Here is a 20582-nt window from a genome sequence, read left to right as displayed (position 1 = left end):
TCAGACTTTTTTCTTGCAATTCTGAGTTTATAACTTGCATTTCTGTTTTGTTGTTGTTGTTGTTCCCGCCAGAGAATAAAACACAAAAATAAAACAAGGGTAACTGAGACTTTTTGTCTCACAGTTCTGACTTTTTGCGTACATTTCCCCTTTTTTGTCTCAGACTTTGTTTCTCACATTTCTGAGGGGGGGAATCTGAATTGCAAGATATAAAACCAGAATTCAGACTTTCTTTTTTTTTTTTTTTTTTTTTTTTTGCAATTCAAAGTTTACATATTTCAGTTCTGTTTTTCTTGTTTCCGCCAGAAAATAAAAAAAGGATAATTGAGACTTTACCTCACACTTCTGACTTTTTTTTCTCACAGTTCTTTCTTTTTTTTTGTCTCTGACTTTGTTTCTTGCAATCAGAATTGCAAGATATAAACCCAGAATTTTCTGGTTTCCACCAGAAAATAAAAAAAGGATATTTGAGATTTATCTCACAATTCTCTTTTTTTTTTTTTTGTCTCAGACTTTGTTTCTTGCACTTCTGACAGAAAAAAAAAAATTAATTGCAAGACATAAACCCAGAATTCAATCCTGAGTTTACAACTTTTCTAAGTTTATTATTTTTCTTGTTTTGCAAGAGAATAAAAAGGGTAATTGAGCCTTTTTTTATCTTTTTTTCACTTTGTTTCTTGCACTTTGAGGGGACAAAAATCAGAATCACAAGATATAAACTGACTTTCTGACTTTTTTGTTGCAGTTCCGAGTTTACATCTAACAAATTCAGAGAAATTGCCAGAAAATAAAAAAGAAAGAAAGAAAACAAACCACAGCTTTTTTTTTTTTTTTTAATCTCACAGTATCTCACACTGAATACTCAGTTTCAGCAACACTTACAACTTTCCAGTTTTATTCCTACACTTCAAATAATGTTTTTCTTAGATTTTTTGTCTTGTTTCTAGCCAAAATATCTAAAAATTCTTAAATCAAGAAGGATTTTCTAGACAAGCAATAATTATTATCTTGCTTTCAGAAAAAAGACATCAAATTTAAGTGAGTTTTTGCTTAGAACAAGCAAAATAATCTTATGTCAAGATGAAAACAAGATTATTTTGCTTACCCCACTGGCAGATTATTTTGCTTGTTTCGAGCAAAAACTCACTTAATTTTGACTTGTTTTTTCTGAAAACAAGACAATCATTTTCGCTTGTCCAGAAAATGCTTCTTGATTTAAGAATTTTAAGATATTTTGGCTGGAAACAAGACAAAAAATCTAAGTAAGAAAAGCATTTTTTGCAGTGTATCTGTATTCTGAAGGTTTTTTGACAGCATTTTCTGTTCTTACAATAGGCTATCTATTAGCCTGTTAGTTTGTATTTCTGGCCTCCACATGAATATGTGGATGCCTTTTTCTCAATGATAACCTATTCTACCTCAACCCCACCCCATACTTCAAAATCGTACAGTATTCAAAAGAGGGCATGTCGTTTCCTGTTGACCTGGACCACGTTATCAGCGCAGCACAGACAGACTAAAGGAAAACCAACGTGAGAATAACACCATTGACTGTGAGTGAGGTGAACATAAAAAGCTTCCATAAAGTCAGAGTGTTCGCACCAACACCCATGTCTGAAGTATGCGAACTCCAAATATGACTCGAAACATGAGTCATAAAGCCAAAATAGCCTTGAATGAAACACGCAAAGTACAGCCCTAAAGTTTATACTCACGCCTCTGTTAGCGTTACCATGTCAATGATTAAAAACACAGGCGCTGACAAGTTCTCTTCATCGTTTCTCTTTTTTATTGTCTGCTTCCTCATTTTCTCAGTTTTTCCAACTTTGGACAATTGTTCCTTCGCTTGGTTATTGACTGTAAATGCAGTGATGGTTTAATATGCAGTTTTATTGTAATTCACCTGCTCGTGTCGTTTCAGAACTGATGTTTATACGCTCACACACCCCTCCTGCTCACTTCCACTCGCTCAAACTCGTCGAGCAACACAAATCTGGGCACATTTTTTTTCTCACACTGACAGAACAGCACTACATGTTTAAAGTATGGGGGTGAGACGTCCCGGATTAAACCAGAAACAGACAGAGATGCGTTTCTTACTGAAGTGAACTACTCCCAGAGCTGAAAGAAGAACGAGTTGATGGATTATTCTGTTCTCTGAAGGTAAATTCATTTGACTGTATTTATATCGGTGTGTTTACAATCTGTGCCGCATTTTGTCTAGATTTGCATGTACTATAGGTTTGTTATGAACAACTGTCAACAGTTGTTCATAACAGTTGCTATCTTCCTGCAATAATAAGTACATCAGGAACTGATAATAATAGTAACAAATTGAGACTTCCAGCATTATAATGACTAAAAGAAAGCATTTAGTTGTACTTTAAAACTTGATTCACAACCACGTACAAAGTTTAAGTGTTATTTTGCTTTACTTTGCTTGTTTTGTTTTGATATGATTTGTCACTGTGTTGTTTTGCTTTTGCTTTTAAAGTTACAAAACAGAAATTATGATTTAAAAGATGAAGATATTAGCTAAGCATAAGATGAAAATACTTAAAAATGAATTAATATGTCGTGTTTTTGGCCTACAGTAACTATTCAGTTCTATATGCTCAGTTATAGTGTGTATATATGTGAGTGTGTGTCTGTATATACGTAAGGGCTGTCAAACGATTAATCGCAATTAATCGCATACAAAAAAGTTTGAGTTTGCCTAATATATGTGTGTGTAAATATTACGTATAAATACAAACACATTCATGTGTATATTTAAGAAATATTTACAAGTATATGTGAAGAGTTCAGATGCAAAACAGGCTAAAAGCCATCTCGGTCAAAAATGAGATAATGATACTGAGTGAATGCTTCTGACACATAATATACATCCATCAAATACTTTTACTTCAGACTCACTAAATTCCAGCCTCAGCCCAATCAGAAGTACAAAGAAGGCAGAAAGAAATGCTAATTTTAAAGAAATACGTCAGATGTATTTATACTCTTCGTGTATTTATTATATTTTTATATAATTTATATTATATATAATATATAATCATTTGAGAGCCAGTTTTGTTTGAATACATACATATACATATATATATATATATATATATATATATATATATATATTGCGAGTCATGTATGTATGTTTTATATGAAACAATTGCTAATTGTTCAGTCATCTGCACAATGTCAAACCAGTTGTTGGATGCAGTGAGGACTCCTAAATCTGATCACGAGTTGTTCGGACACATTTTTCTTGACATTAGAGGCGTTAACTGCCTGTAGTTCATTCCATGAAGGCACAGCATTTGATGGCTGTACTTAAAACACACGCTCACGTCTTTGGCAGCAGCAGCTGCTGGTGTGGCAGTTTTTATGATTAATACACTAAGGAGTCAATTAACCAGTCATCACAAAAACGTCCAACAATGTGTTCTATACATTATGTAATTAGTATTTTGCAAGAACCACAGTGAAACCGAGATTGCAGTTTGCACATAGCATGATGCGTTTTCCTGTTTTACCAGTTGATGTTTCCCCTATTTCTGTGTCTCTTCTTCTGTGTAGGTTTGGGGTTAGTGCAGCGTTCCTCTGCAAAATACACTCACTTCCTGTAGCCGGGGTTGTGCAGTTGAGTCAGCTGCCACTTTGTGTTTAGCAAATCTGATTGCTACTAGTGTACTCTCACCTTCCAAATCTTCATTTAAAATAATACACTCATTTAAAAAACAGTGTAGGTTTTCTTTTGCACTGCACTACAAGTCACAAACAAAATGTAACTACCTGCCTTGAAGGCAGTATCTTAAAACAATATTCTGTTTTGAAGACGTCTGCTTTTACAAATCCTGACAGGTTTCTCTCATCTCTCTCTTTCTCTCCGACACACCTGTGGTTCCCCTGGTTAGTCTGCATTCCTCCGTTTCACAAATATTTTGTGTTGTGAATATGACTGCCCCACCCCTTCGCCCCTTTAAAAAGTCATATCTGTAATTTAACAAACAGTGTATTTTATTATATATGCTACCAGTCGAATGTTTTTGAAGTTTTTTAAAGTCTCTTCTGCTCTTCTCTTAAGCCTGCATTTATTTGATCCAAAATACAACAAAAGCAGTAATATTGTGAAATATGTTTACTGTTTCAAATAACTGCTTTCTATTTGAATATATTTTAAAATATAGTTTATTCCTGTGATCAAAGGGAGGAAAGAAATTATAGAAATTAATACTTTTATTGGGTTGTTTATTTAGCAAGGATGCTTTAAATTGATCGATAAATACATTTATAATGTTACAAAAAAAATTCTATTTCTAATAAATGCTGTTTTTCTTAACTTTGTATTCATCAAAGAATCCTGAAAAAATTCTACTTGACTGTTTTCAGCATAATAATAATAATAATAATAATAATAATAGGTTTGTTGAGCAGCAAATCAGAATATTAGAATGATTTCTGAAGGATCGTGTGACTGGAGTAATGATGCCAAAAATTCAGTTTTGAAATCGCAGGACTAAATTACATTTTAAAATATATTCAGATAGAAAACAGTTCTTTTAAATAGTAAAAATATTTCAAAATTTGTTTTTGCTGTCTTCTGTATCAAATAAATGCAGGCTTGGTGAGCAAAATAGACTTCTTTAAAAAAAACATTAAAAAAATTTTACTGTTCAAAAACTTTTGAATGGCAGTGTAACTATATGTAAATATAAATAAGTAGATTTCAGGGTAAATACTCTGAAAGAGCACGTATCTTCTTCATTCTGTGCACTACAAGTGACATTCTTGCCTTAGTAAGTCTGTATGTGAAGTTTTGTTTTGTTTTTGTATTATGTTCTTGTTCCTAGTAAGTCTGTTCATAAAGTTCTGCTTTGTGTTTTGTTTTTGATTTGTGTGTGAGTGGATTATTGTCTCTAGTAAGTCTTTATGCAAAGTTTTACTTTGTATTTATTTCATTTATTCGTTTTGTTTCATTGAATTGATTTTATCTGATTTGATTTTTTATGTCAAGTTTTGTATTTTGTATTATTGAATATTATTTTTTTCAAGCAAGTCTTGTTTTGTTGTGCGTTTTGTTTAATTTTGTCTGAACCACAGATTGGAGTTATTCCAAACAAATGACCTATTGTTTTTTTTCTCTCTCACACTTCTTTATCTTCAGATCTCACGATGACTGTATACAAACCCTGATTTCCTGTTTGCACTGAACACCAGCCACATAACAGGTTTGGGATCCGCAGAAGTGGGCCACTATGTCACTTTCACAGCAGGTTCTGGTGAATTATGAGTACACATACATTGCTAGAGATGGCAGAGAGGTGTCCATCAAACCCAACGAGCACTACATCCTAGTAGCCAAGACCAATGAAACATGGTGGCACGTCCGGCGGGATGAAACCGACAAGCCTTTTTTCATCCCAGCTAATTATGTGACCGAACTCCCACCTGAGAACAACCAACCTCCACTGGACCCTCCGGAAGAGTTCAGTGGAAGTGAATCCTTCAAGTCCAAGTCAGAGACGGCTCCTGTTCGACTTCCCGCCATCATCGAGCCCGCGGAGGTCACGCTTCGAGTCCCTGCCTCTATAAAACGAGACACGGAAAAAGACGGTCATAGAATATCAACATATATTATTCCAAAGGAATTCTTTGAACTAAAGGGTTTGGATCCAGATCCCATAAAGACTGAAGCAGAGGCCGGTCCTGTGCCTGAACTTCACATCTATGACACAGTTCCAGATAAGTCTTCCAAAACTTCTTCTCCAACTAATGGGGAAACACCACCGTCTGTCATACTGCCACCTGAACACACAGTCAACATACCTCAATCCTCAGAACTGGAGATAAAATCAACCGTAAATGCAACGGAAAAGCCTCGGGTGGACTCGAAGGCCCTGGATCAAGATATTCAGATGCTCAATAGAGCAGGCTGGGGTGACATCTGGAACCCCATGAATAAAGACATAAATGTGTATGAAAGTTTGGATACGTTGCAAGAACCAGAATCCTCAAAAGCCCAAGATAACATGACTGTAAACACTCTCACACCACATAAGAATATGGTAAGTAACACTTCATGTGCAAAGTAAAGTTACACAGCTATTTAGTTTCTATTCTCCAAGTATTTTTATAACAACACTGAGCAATGTTCTCTCTTCACAAATGTGACCCTGGACCACAAAACCAGTCATAAGGGTCAGTCTTTTGAAATTGAGATTTATACATAATCTCAAAGCTGAATAAATAAGCTAAGATGTTAGGACAGGACAATTGTCTGTTGTCTGAGATACAACTATTTGAAAATCTTGAATCTGAGGGTGCAAAAATTCTAAATATTGAGAAAATGCCCTTTAAAGTTGTCCAAATGAAGATCTTAGCAATGCATATTACTAATCAAAATGCACGTTTTGATATATTTACGGTAGGAAATTTATAAAATATCTTAATGGAACATGATCTTTACTTAATACAATGTATTGTTGGCTATTGCTACAAATGCACCCGTGCTACTTATAACTGGTTTTGTGGTCCAGGGTCACAAATGGTAAGCTATAGCCTATTCATTAATAAAAATTTATGGATTTAATAATTTAGCTGCTTTTCTAAACCACACGGGGGCGCTGTCTACAAATTAGCATCAGAGCCTACAAAAACAAAACTACAGGGAAGTTGTCTCATGTGTCCAAAAAAGAAACAAAGAAAATATAATAATTATAAATAACAAGAATGAATAAATTGTGATCAAACTGATAACATAGCTATAATTGTCAGTTTAGAACTTTGGCATTCCTTAAAGATGGTGTAGAAGTGGCAGCATCAATAATTGATGGATTTAAAAATAATAAACTTTATGCTGTATAGGCTATAAACAATGTTTACTTTAATCAAAGCTAGTAAGGAGGTAAAAAGAAGTTAAATATATTATTATCCTTTTCACATTTCAGTGTTATGTATTATCTGTACAAGAGCTGTTGTTTTAATCCTCTTCAGTGTAAACATCAAAAAGTATGTAAATGCATTATTGTGGCAAGCCACAATATTGTGTAAAGTCCTCTAACCGCGTACTCGGGCGAACTGTTGCTATGGTTACATCCTCAAAGTAGTGTTGTGTGGTAACTGAAAAAACGACGTTTGAAACTTTGCTCATTTAATATGAAAACTTAAAGCTGTTCTTACTGGTCAGGTGTAAACTGAACAGTCAAACCGTTAGGAGTCAAACAATCCTCATTAAGTTGTCTTGAGAAAGCCAACTTACTGATCTACTATTTAAGAATATTATTCTTCTTCTTCTTCTGAGCCAAATTTCGGTATCTACCTCCTCCTAGAGCTTTCAAGCTAGAACCACCAAACTCGGCCCAGACCTTCAGACCCGTCTGACTCGGTGTGCTGTATCTTTTCAGACTGATCCGGCTTACGGTTTTCGTAAACCAGACTTTCAAACCCACCAAAAATCCCATAGACTTACATTGACGGAATGTTCAAATGAGCCAACACTCTTCAAACTCCAACTGACAAAATTCAAATCTAAACTCCCAGAATCCCTTGAGGCTCAATCAAGCTTCCCTTCTATGTACTATTTCTAATCAATTTAGACTCATTTAAGCTTCCACTCTAATATTTCTAATCTATCTAGCTATCTAAATCATGCTAGCAACATGCTAGTAACATGCTAATCATGTTAGCAACATGCTAATCATGTTAGAAAAATGTTAGTAACATGCTAATCATGTTAGAAACATGTTAGTATCATGCTAATCGTGTTAGCAACATGCTAATCATGCTAGCAACATGCTCGTAACATGCTAATCTTGATGGAAAAATGCTAGCGACGTGCTAGTAACATGCTAATCATGCTAATAACATGCTAGTAACTTGGTAATGGTAGTAACTTTCTAATCATGCTAGCAACATGATAACCATGTTAGAAACATGCTAACAACATGCTAGTATAATGCTAATCGTGCTAGCAACATGCTAGTAACAGGCTAACCATGTTAGAAACATGTTTGCAACATCCTCACAACATGCTAGCAACATGCTAGTAACTTGCTAATCATACTAGCAACATGCTAGTAACATGCTAATCATGTTAACAACATGCTAGTAACTTGGTAATCATGCTAGCAACGTGCTAGTTACATGTTAACAACATGCTAGTAACATGCTAATCATGTTAACAACATGCTAGTAACGTGGTAATCATGCTAGCAACGTGCTAGTTACATGCTAACAACATGCTAGTAACATGCTAATCATGCTAGCAACATGTTAGTAACTTGCTAATCATGTTAGCAGCATGACAACCATGTTAGAAACATGCTAACAACATGCTAGTATAATGCTAATCGTGCTAGCAACATGTTAGTAACAGGTTAACCATGTTAGAAATATGTTAGCAACATGCTAGTAACTTGCTAATCATGCTAGCAACATGCTAGTAACATGCTAATCTTGATTGAAAAATGTTAGCGGCGTGCTAGTAACATGCTAATCAGGGACGATTAATAACATGCTAGTAACTTGGTAATCATGCTAGCAACGTGGTAGTTACATGCTAACAACATGCTAGTAACATGCTAATCATGCTAGCAACATGTTAGTAACTTGCTAATCATGCTAGCAGTATGATAACCATGTTAGAAACATGCTAACAACATGCTAGTATAATGCTAATCGTGCTAGCAACATGCTAGTAACAGGCTAACCATGTTAGAAACATGTTAGAAACATGTTAGCAACATGCTAGTAACTTGCTAATCATGCTAGCAACATGCTAGTAACATGCTAGTCATGCTAGCAACATGCCAATCATGTTAACAACATGCTACTAATGTGCTAATCATGCTAGAAACATGTTAACAACAAGCTAGTAACTTGTTACCATGTTAGAAACATGCTATCAACATGCTAATCATGCTAAGAACATTCTAGTAATTTGCTAATTATGCTAACAACATGCTAATCATGCTAACAACATTGTAATCAGCCTATAAAAATACAAGCAACAAGCTAATCACATGTTAACAACATGTTAAATCATGTAAGCAATGTGTTAAATCATGCTAGCTGCTTTCATACTTTTACAACTGCTTCAAACTTTCAGGCTAGGCTTTCTCAAGCCAACTTAAAGTTTGTTCTCAAACTTTACTCATCTAGTTCTCTAATAATTCGCTTTCTAATGTGGACTAAACGTATTCCCATATTCTATTTCTAAGTTTGAAGAGAATGTACATTTATTAGCGACGTTTCGACCCTGATCAAACCCCCGCTCAGACTCCATTTGTGGAGCTCCCTGCCAAGTGATCTGCATGTCAATGGTTTGCTTGTCTGTTTGTGTGTACGGCCGCTGCCCCTCACCGGTACAGAACCGGCTTCTCCATCCGTTTTATCCACCACACCGGTCTGAAGACGCTCTATACGGTGCGTATGAAAACTTTTATTAGTCTTACCTCGGTATGTTCTGAGAGGAGCAAAACAAGCTGCGTGGATCTAAATATAAACCTGCTAATTTGACTGTGTATGGGGGAAGGGGTTTTCAACCATACTACCAGGCAAATGAAGAGCACAACAGGTTAGGTGAGTTGCTGCCGAGTGCCCTAGTGAGTGTGAGTGGCACTGTAGGGAGGTACAGTACCAGGCGTTTGCAACCACTCCCACAGACGCACCTGTTTCCCTGCGGAGGGACGATTAAAGCAAGGTAGCATTAAAAACGCTGGATTAAAAATAGCGGTTTACTGCCGGTTGGAATATCGTTTGGCTTTTGTAATCTAAGCGTTTGGAGACGGAAAAGTTTCACCTGTGCAAACACCTGCTGTAAGGTACGACAAAATAATCCCGCGCTTCCTGTTGGGAGAGATGCGATGAGCAATCTGACAGAACTGAGTGGATAAAACTGGATAAAACGCGATTTCTGCTTACATAATTTAAATGCATAAAAGTAATGGTATCACGGTCACATCAGCCAGCACGACCAGGTTTAAAATTAAAATGCATTCAACTTGAATACAACACTTCTGTTATGTTTTCTGTTATGTTCTATTATGTTAATTTCTGAATTAAAAGTAATTTTAATATTTAGGATTAAAGACAGATTGGAGTTCTTAAAACTCCCCAAAAAACTTGAGATTGTAGGAATGAAAAGTAATAAAGGAGTAAATACACTATCGGTCAAAAGTTTATGAACAGTAAAATTCTATTCTGCTCTCCAAACCTGCACTTATTTGATCTGAATACTATTTAAAATAACTGCTTTTTATTTGAATGTATTTTAAAAAGTAATTTATTCCTGTGATCACAGCTGAATTTTACATGATCCTTCAGAAATTATTCTAATATGCTGATTTGCTGTTCAAAAGAAATTTCTTTTTATTATTATTATGATCAATTTTTAAAACAGTTGAGTAAATTTTTTCAGGATTCTTTGATTAATAGAATGATCCAGAGATCACCATTTATCTGAAATAAAAAGCTTTTGTAACATTATACACTATACCATTCAAAAACTTGGAGTCAGTATAATTTTTGCGGGAAAGAAATTATAGAAAATAATACTTTTATTTAGCAAGAATGTTTTAAATTGATCAGAAGTGATGATGAAGACATTTATAATGTTACAAAAGATTTCTATTTCAGATAAATGCTGTTCTTCTGAACTTTCTATTCATCAAAGAAACATGAAAAAAATCCACTCAGCTGTTTTCAACATAATACCAATAATATTTTTTTTTAGCAGCAAATCAGAATATTAGAATGATTTCTGAAGGATCATGTGACTGGAGTAATGATGCTAAAAATTCAGCTTTGAAATCACAAGAATAAATTACATTTTAAAATATATTCAGATAGAAAACAGTTATTTTAAATAGTAAAAATATTTCAAAATTTTACTGTTTTGCTGTACTTCGGATCAAATAAACGCAAGCTTGGTGACTTTAAAAAAACATTAAAATCTTACTGTTCAAAAACTTTTGACTGGCAGTGTACATGCATTTGTGTGTGTAGCCCATGTGTTTGAAAATGTTTTAATTTTATAAAATAATAATAATAATAATAGTAGGTTAAAATTAATGTATTTTAGTATTCTTGATTTATTAGTTACACCACTTTGAAAACAGATTATAATTTCTACGAATTTTGAAGTACGTTTTTTAAGAGCTTTCACTTTTTTATTTAGACATCCTTATTCATTTTTGACCCTGATCTGATACATCACTGTAACATTGTACCACCACACTATTTTTAGTACTTTGGCTAGGTATTAACATCGCTCTTTGAAATTAGTGGTTAGTCAGAGCGTGATATGCAAACACAAATGTCATCACAGACCCAAGAGCCTTCCATGTTGCTACTAAGATAATTGTGCATTAAATGTCATTTTCTTTGCATTTGTCCTAGCAGTGTACATTTCATCAGGTCTGCAAGTGTGTGCTGGTCTTCTCTGTGGGTTTTAGATTGGTGGGATAGCACAAAAAACTCTGGAGGCCTGCCAGTAAAGTTCTGGTTTCCATAGAGATGGTGGTTTCAGCAGTGGCATGGCTGAGGTGCCATTCAGTTCGACGGGCACAATGCGTAGCGCTGGTGTGCAGTCCCGGATATGTAGGTCAGCTTATGCTAATGCATCTCACACAGCGCTGTGCACTGGAAGACCCCGGATCCTAGTGCATGTGCACGACTGGAGCGTCACGCGTGAGTGTGAGCAGCATAGGTGGAGTAGTTTAGGATGCAAGTTTGTGCCCAGTCGAGTGCTGGTAGTGCTACTACTATTGTAAATGAATCCAAGTGCAAATATTTGGCAGGCATATAAAGACTAAGTTACTGCTTGTCTATCCACTTAATCATTGCAAAAGCTCTGTTCAAACTGTGCAAAGCAATCGCAATCTTAAAACCGTGTGCAAACTACATTTTTGTCAGCGCTTTGCAACTGTAATACTTGTGCAATTACAACATTTTCAAGGTGTTATAAAATGACACAATTTCAGCAGTGCAAAAAGTCACCGCCTGTAGTGGGTTTTTGTTTTTTTTACAGTTTTTTATCTTTGTGGCTGTTGCTTTGTGCTAATGTGCTCATTAATGCCTTTGCGCTTCGTTTAATAATTAGGACAGCACTTTATAGGTGGGGAGTTTAATTTTAGCATAGTGGTACGCTGATGCAAATTTCCACGACATTTACTAATGTTCAGTTATTCTCCTCCTCCAGTATCTAAGTAATTGGATCAACATTGGTTCATTCTAGACAAATAAATCAGAGTTTTGAGTTATTTGTTGCCTTTCCAGCTCCTTTCAGCATGGCCGATCTTAACTTTCTGCCTTTCTCCATTCAACAAAATATGGGAAGTTCTTCTTCCACCAGTTTGTTTTGACGGTCGCAGGAAAAGAACTTGCTTGTTGGATGGTCTGCATGCTATAATTGGGCAGCTGCCATGAAAATTCAAGCTGTGTCAGCACTGTCTTGCAGTGTGTCATCATGGTATACTCCATTGAAAACTATTTTAAGCGGTTTTATTTATCTGTAATTATTGTTTATTTTTTATAGTTTCTTTTTGAGAGATTAAATGTTGTATTTATATATTGTCAGGGCCGATGCGGATACCAATTATTTCAGATCAAGTAGACTAATATTTTTTCCAATATTTTGAACCAATATATTATATGCTACCAGTCAAAAGTTTTTGAACAGTAAGATTTTTAATGTTTTTAAAGAAGTCTCTTCTGCTCCCCAAGCCTGCGTTTTTTTGATCCAAAGTACAGCAAAAACAGTAAAATTTTGAAATAGTTTTACTATTTAAAATAACTGTTTTCTATTTGAATATATTTTAAAGTATAATTTATTCCTGTGATCAAAGATTAATTTTTAGCATTATTACTTCAGTCTTCATTGTCACATGATCCTTCAGGAATCATTCTAATATGCTGATTTGCTGTTCAGTTCCAGTTGCTGTTCTTTTGCAGTTGAGTAAATTTTTTTTCAGGATTTTTTTAGGTAGAAAAAATTCTACTCAGCTGTTTTCCACATAATAATAATAATAATAATAATAATAATAATAATAATAATAATAAATGTTTTTGTTGAGCAGCAAATCAGAATATTAGAATAATTTCTGAAGGATCATGTGACTGGAGTAATGATGCTAAAAATTCAGCTTTGAAATCACAGAAATAAATTACATTTTACAAAATTTTACTGTTTTTGCTGTACTTTTAATCAAATAAATGCGCTGTTCCAAACCTTTTGATTGGTACTGTATGTCTGGTGTAAAAATGAAAATTAATTAATGAAATTAATCAAAATTAAGAATAACAAGGGCTCTGACAAAAGCTTCTTTTAAATGCTTTTAAATTATTTAATTGTTTTGAAAATGACCGATACCAATGACCATAAACATGCTTAATTTCAGCGCCAATAATTGGTCGACCTCTAATTTGTACTATTAAAATGAATTTGTCAGACCACAGATCTGTTTAGATGCCAAAAGGTTGATTAAACAAGGGGAAAACCTTATATTATTTGTTCATCAAACCACTTATAGGGTCGCAGGATGTTGGAGCCTAGGCAGGGGCGAAGATTATATTATATTATATTATATTATATCAGTTTCACTGCTAATGGAAAGTAGTTTCAAAAGGTTAAAAACATGCCTAAACTTCCTCAGCTGGTAGATTGAAAGCAGCACTCAAGTTCTCGGTTCTCTTTTGCACTGGACGTGTCTGTACATTTTGTTGGATTCCAGGTGTGAATAGGGGAAGTTTCCGTTTTAGCTTTTGGAGTGTTAAATCCACTCCAAAAATGAAGAATCTTTCAGATGTTTTTTTTTTTTTTTTTTTCTATGCAATGGGATTTCAGGAAGCATTAGAGTTTCAGGAAAGAAGTAAGTAATCCAAAGTTATTCATTCTCAAATTAAACTGAAAACATTGATCAACTCTTGTATGAACTGACTGTGACTAAATGTCACGATGTCATCACACAAGAGCCAGTGAGGTTTGAAAACCTTGATTGTCAGGAAATATGAGGTGATTTAAAAAGTCAGTCATGTTTAATTGGCTTCCCTGTGAATTATATAGGCCTAGAATGATAACTGGAGATTAATTGGTCAGTCAAGTGAGACCGTTGGAAGGCTAAGTGTTAAACTTGCTGTTTCCTTACTCATAGTGTAAGACTGTTTTCCACACTTCTTAGAAAAGGATGTGAAACATCAACTTAAGATATAACATATTTTTAGTATGGCCATGCTGCCGTGTGTGCTTAAAGTTCTTGTCTAGACCGACAAAAAGACAGGCTAAGAAAAACTTGCCTTGAAAGAGGGACCAAAATATCATGCAGACCTATCAATAACCCTAGTAGAAACCACCCAGAGCACAAGGGCATAGTCAGTCATCACAACAATCTAGAAATGTGGTGATGAGTTTTTAATCATGTTGAGTTTGAATGCTGCAGCAGTCTATTTTAAGGTAGCTGCCTTTGCCACAGTATGTAAATGTGCACATTTGAGAGAAGGGGAAGAAAAGGTACCTGAGTGATGACGGGCAGATAATGGCTGCAGTGTGCTATAAGCTCTCAGACTTTTAGATTTCAATGAGGTAATCCAGGATTCCAGGCCATGATTGGTGATGTAACAGAGGGGGAGCTGCTAGGTCCCCTGAATGGCCCCTCTGTAAAAATGTGTGTGTGTGTGTGTGTGTGTGTGTGTGAAAAGAGCAGTAGGAGTTCAAGCGGCTGATTCTGCAGCCTCAATTTCATTGGTTGATAAGTAATTTGGTTAAGTAATCAGCAGCATGCTGTCCTCTCTGTGCTCCCTACAATCACTTCTTTCTGAATTCATTATAGCTGTAAATTCCTTGGCTATCGGTATGTTAGACAGAAGTGATGTTTGTATCTAACAGTGCTGATGCACTCCTGCACTCCGCCCATCCTCTCAGTGTTATTCAGAATCAGATGGCGTTTGATATAAAATGTGTCTGAACGACTCTTGCATTTCCAAATATATAGTTGCAAAATGTACAAATGAGGCCAATAGATGGTATATTATTTTCTACATAATGGCTACGGTTACATTATTTATATGGAAATCAGATGCTTTTGGAAATTTCGTACTAGTCGTAGTTTGTTGCATTCAAGTGGTTTGTTATCAGATAGAAGAGAACTCAAAGAGGACACCAGGTTCATTCTTTCCTAATATTTGGGGAAATCTTATTAAAGCCAAAAATGTATTAAAGATACAGTTGAAGTCAAAAGTTTACATACACCTTGCAGAACCTGCAAAATGTTAATTATTTTACCAAAATAAAAGGGATCATGCAAAATGCATATTATTTTTTTATTTAGTACTGACCTGAATAAGATGATGTTTACATATAGTCCACAAGAGAAAATAATAGTTGTCAATTTATAAAAATGACCTTGTTCAAAAGTTTACATACACTTGATTCTTATACTCTGTTGTTACTTGAATGATCCACAGTGATGTTTTTTTGTTTAGCGATAGTTGTTCATGAGTCCCTTGTTTGTCCTGAACAGTTAAACTGCCCGCTGTTCTTCAGAAAAATCCTTTAGGTCCCACAAAATCTGTGGGTTTTCAGCATTTTTGTGTATTTGAATCCTTTCAGAGGACGAAATAAGTGAAATTTACCCTGATCTTCAAATTCAAAAAGCATAAAATCATACAGTCATTGTTGGAAAGGGTTCAAATACACACAAATGCTGAAAAACCACAAAATTTGTGGGACCTAAAGGATTTTTCTGAAGAACGCTGGGCAGTTTAACTGGCAAACAAGGGATTCATGCACAACTATCACTAAACAAAAAAACATCAGGTTAAGAATCAAGTGTGTGTACATTTTTGAATTGGGTCATTTTTATAAATTCAGCTATTATTTTCTCTGGTGGACTATATGTAAAAGTCTTTTATGTGAAATATCTCATCTTATTCAGGTCAGTACTAAATAAAAAATAACATGCATTTGATCCCTCTTATTTTGGTAAACTAATAAACATTTTCCAGATTCTGTAAGGTGTTTGTAAACTTTTGTCTTCAACTGTATTTAGTCAAACATATTCAGAAAAAGAGGTGCAAAAGCTGTCACTGAGGCAAAAAGTTATACTTTTCTACCTTATTTATCCCTAAAAATTAATATATATACCTTAAAGATACATATTAATACCTTGAAGTGTACCTAAATTAGTACCTTTTTCTGAGAGTGACTATTCAACAGATTTCAGTAAAATATAGTATCCCATATAAACATGACAAGCGCCCATATAAACATTACAGGCGCTTTTTATAAACATTCACATTATTATAGTCAGCTTGTTGACAATTCCATTAATTTTTGTCAAATAACTGCTATTTTCACTGTGTGAAATGCAATATGCGTCAAATGGTTGTTTATATATATAAATGTGGTGGAAAAATGAATAAAAATGAACAGTCATTACCACAACAGTCATGCAAAGTTTATGGCCCAACTTGAGTTTACCAGTTGTAAAAACAACTTGAGAGGCCGTTCATGGCAAATTTCCAACTAGGAAGCTTGTGTTTATGATTATTCTGATGTATGTGAAGGCAGCATTTAGGTTAGGCTGACTTAGTAAGACAAATGTTTTCCTTTACTGCTATGCATAAAGAGACGCATAGAAACCATTAGTCATAAATGACCATAATTACACAGAGAGTATCATATCATTTTTCTATATGCAGTCATTGCTGTAATGACTGTGTCCATATAGGTTTCCAGACCACTCCCCCTGTCTTCCAGTGGCCAAACTAACAGAGAGTCCCGCTCCCAAACTTACACCACTGGTTAAATGATTGGCTGTATCTGCTGATTGGGATGCTCAAACAAAAAGAGACAGGTTTTCACAGTGCGACATAGTTTTTTTTTTTTTTTAAATGACACACATGGCATAATCGGTTTGCAAATTATGAACCGCATAGAAATGCACAAAGGACAGTTATGTTGTCACACCCCTGGACGATTTGTATTGGTTTTTCCTTTGTGTGTCCATATATGGTTGTTCCTGTTTCTGTCCTTGTTATTGTCGTTATTAGTTAATCACGAGCATCTGTCTGTCTATCATTAGCCACCCTTTATAAGTTGTTTGAGTTCTATGCTTTGTGTCCGGTCTCGTCGATGTATACGTGTGTTCCTGTCTCCCCCTGTGGATTTACCTGTGTGGATTATATTAAAGACTTTACATTCCATTTCATCGTCGTGTTGCGCCTTCCTCCTTACACGTTTTGTGACATGTAAATATTCTTTTCCTTTTTTCTGATAAATCATGTGACCAGAAGTGCAACAAGGCATTCAGACTGAGACTTAAATAATGAAAACATACCTATTGCTTCTAGTTTTGTCTACACCCTGACTTTAAGTGCGTGTATTATCTATGGTAATCTCATGGGTGGTTCAACGCCTGAGAAAGAGTGTGCGTGTGTGTTTCCAAACAACTAGTGCAAAGAACTTAAGGACTAGACTGTTGTTCACATTCCACTGTATGGCCTGAGCACTAAATCATGATGGATTTCATACCATTGATGCTTAAGGAGAGAAACTCTTAGCCGCTGTCAATCAAGTGCAAAGATTCCCTCAGGGTAAAAAATGAAATTGCAGCGTGCTATGAATAGTTCAGGACATTGCGTTACACATTAACTCATGTCGTTCCTGCTCATTTTTGGAGTGGAGTTCAAAATGAAAGTTCAAGAGGAGATGTTCATCTATATCTGCGTTTTCTGTGTTTTTATTTAGCCCGACTTGGTAGTATCCAGGTCATATAGCTTTAGGCTGCCATGTTAAAGATTTGAATAACAAAACTTCTTGTGAATAGTAATCCCTAATACAGGCTCGTTCATTTTTACTTCAGGCTTGTTCCAGGAACTCTATGTACCTGGTCTTTGTCGCTTAACTTTGTCGATCATTAGAAGGAGGAAAAAGAGGTTGATCATAGGTGTGATATCCTAACTTTAGGATCTCTGTCTTCTCGACCACAGACAGGGAAAAACAGAGTTATTTAAAATTTGCAAAGACTGGATTTCAGACAAGGAAGAAGTTACCAGCTGTTGTGCTGCCTTTTCAGACTGCTTTGATGTACAACAGTTGAGTAATTCCCCCCCTGCGTATCCTAAATATATTTCCTGCTTTGTACATTGCTAAACATTCACAGTTGAAATGTTGATCAGATGTCACAGCTCAACACAGTGGCCCTTGTCCTCTTAATTCTATCATGATACCACATCATGGCATTAAAAATACACATCATTTCGCAGCTTTCCAAGGCTTGTGTATTTGTGTTGAGTTACACTTTAATCTTTCAAAAGTCCCCATAATATCAGAATTGAAGTTTTTTGGCTTTTAATATAAATATGTTAGCCTTAAGGTTTTCTATAAGCTAGTGTGCTCCAAAAACGATGACGAAATTTGCATTTACAAGATAAAAGCATTCAAAACTTAGTGTGTAACTCCTGCCAATATGGATCAACGATTTTGATGACGTCACCATGCACTTCAGCTTCTCATCAAACTTTTTGTAAAATCAAATGCTCTCTTGAATCCGAAGCGCCGCCCCCTATACATGCTGAAGTTGCAGCCGAAATTGGTTACTTGTTTACAGAAGTAGTATTTTCTGTACAGTGAATGGGACGTAGTGCACTATTGGGGATAAGGAACGATTCAGACAGTGTAAATATGCTTTCCAAGGGGGGCAAAGGAAGTTGCGCTGTGTCCGCTCCGATCTGGAGAAACAATAGCATGGAGCGGATAAAATGCACAAGTTGGCGCAGACCACAAAACATATCGGTCCCATTAGAATTCCACACAGAATGGTATATTTTATAGCAATATGAATGAGATTGTAGCTGTCATATGCGGCTTTGCTAAAATTAAGGGCTCTGGCCCAAGCTGTGATATACGAAGCACTATTGGTACAAATTAACGGTGCATGTTTCAAAGCACTTCCGTGGACTTTTAATGTTAAAGTTGGCATGAAATGAAAATTCATCCTCTGTTGTTAATGCATGTTATAGATCTATAGTTACACTCTAATGTACATTACAATATGGTAGCAAAGATCTGTTTCTATTTCCATTTCATTCTGTGTTTCAAAAACCTGCTTCTCTGGTTCTCTGATTCTCCAGTAATTGTACATAAATTTCATAATAGATGTTAACATTTGTCAGCTCAGATCAGAATTATTATAGATAAATAAAAAACATAAAAATTGTTACTGTAAATACTAGCTAAAATAACTAAAACTGAAAATGAGTAACAAACTATATAGACATATTAAAAGATAAATATAACAAAAATGGACCAAAAATGGCTAAAGCTAAATAAAAATAAAAATTAACATGAAAAATTAAAATATCTAAAAATAAAAGCTGAAAAAAATATATATATATTTATGAAAACTATAAAAGTATCTTAAGATACTGTCTTGAAAAATCAATTCGAAGATCTTAATATGAATGTATATATATATATATATATGTCAAGAATTATGCCTATATATATATATATATATTTTTTTTTTTTTTTTTTTTTTTTTTTGCAAGAACAAATTATGTTAAACAATTTCTTTTATAACTATGAACTCGTAATGTATTCTACCAGTGAAAAGTTTTTGAACAGTAAGATTTTTAATGGTTTTTAAAGAAGTCTCTTCTGCTCACTGCTTATTTTTACTATTTAAAATAACTGTTTTCTATCTGAATATATTTTAAAATGTAATTTATTTCTGTGATTTCAAAGCTGATTTTTTGGCATCATTACTCCAGTCATATGATCCTTCAGAAATCATTGTAATATTCTGATTTGCTGCTCAAAAAACAGCTGAGTATAATTTTTTATAATTTTTGGAAACATAGTCGCTCATGCGCCCTAAGTGAAGTCATTGAGGAAGGAAATTTGTTTCAAGTTACTACATTTTGAAGAAAGATAAACACTTTATTTTTTTTTTAAATAACATGCATGAATAAGACCAGGAACATGTTTTAAGAAAATAACCAAGGTCAGTTATGAATTCATGTTCACTTTAGGTTATAAAAGACTGACCTCTGAGCAATCCTGCATTGTTTATTGAGCAAGCAAGCTTTTTTTGGCTGTCAAAAGGGTTACGGTCAAACGGTGTAATTTGGAGGAAATTGAGGAAATGTGCTCAAGTCAGTGACTTTGACTAGTGCAGGTTCTGTTTCGATGAGGAAATAGAGGAACTTAGACAATTCAGACTTGAGAGTATAAGGTTCTTATGTTCACAAAGTGACCTGAAATCAAACAATCACACACCTTCCCAGTGTCAACACTTCTGTTTTGACCCGTTGTCTCTGCATCTTCATGTATTTATCATAGTACAGTCAAACCTGCCTCTGTCTCTCTCCATCCGTCTGTTCTATTTATTTGCACCCTCCCCCTTTCTCTCTAGCAGAGTCGCGCTTTAAGGCAGATGTTCATTAGTGGCAACATCGGCTGCAGACGCAGAGGGTGTATGTGGTTGCATGAGTGTGCGTGAGAGCGCGTGTGCGTGCGACTCAGGGTCAGCTTGTTCACCATGATGCTCGCTACTGGATAACTTAAGTTTGACTTTTTCTGATCAGCT

At 35.0% G+C, this 20582-nt stretch overlaps 1 protein-coding gene across 1 annotated transcript in view; it reads left to right on the top strand.

The window, feature by feature from the left end:
* Positions 1–1772: 1772 nt before the first annotated feature.
* The window catches only part of arhgap27 (Rho GTPase activating protein 27), a 44545-nt gene continuing 25735 nt past the window's right edge, over positions 1773–20582 (top strand). The window contains exons 1-2 of the mRNA XM_051124594.1: positions 1773–2163; positions 5162–6062. Coding sequence (XP_050980551.1) covers positions 5253–6062 — 810 coding nt within the window. The 5' untranslated portion in view covers positions 1773–2163; positions 5162–5252. The remainder of the gene's footprint in view (positions 2164–5161; positions 6063–20582) is intronic.

Source organism: Labeo rohita, chromosome 12 (assembly GCF_022985175.1).
Source record: "Labeo rohita strain BAU-BD-2019 chromosome 12, IGBB_LRoh.1.0, whole genome shotgun sequence".
In the NCBI taxonomy this organism is placed as follows: domain Eukaryota; kingdom Metazoa; phylum Chordata; class Actinopteri; order Cypriniformes; family Cyprinidae; genus Labeo; species Labeo rohita.
This window is presented reverse-complemented; position numbering and strand designations above follow the sequence as displayed.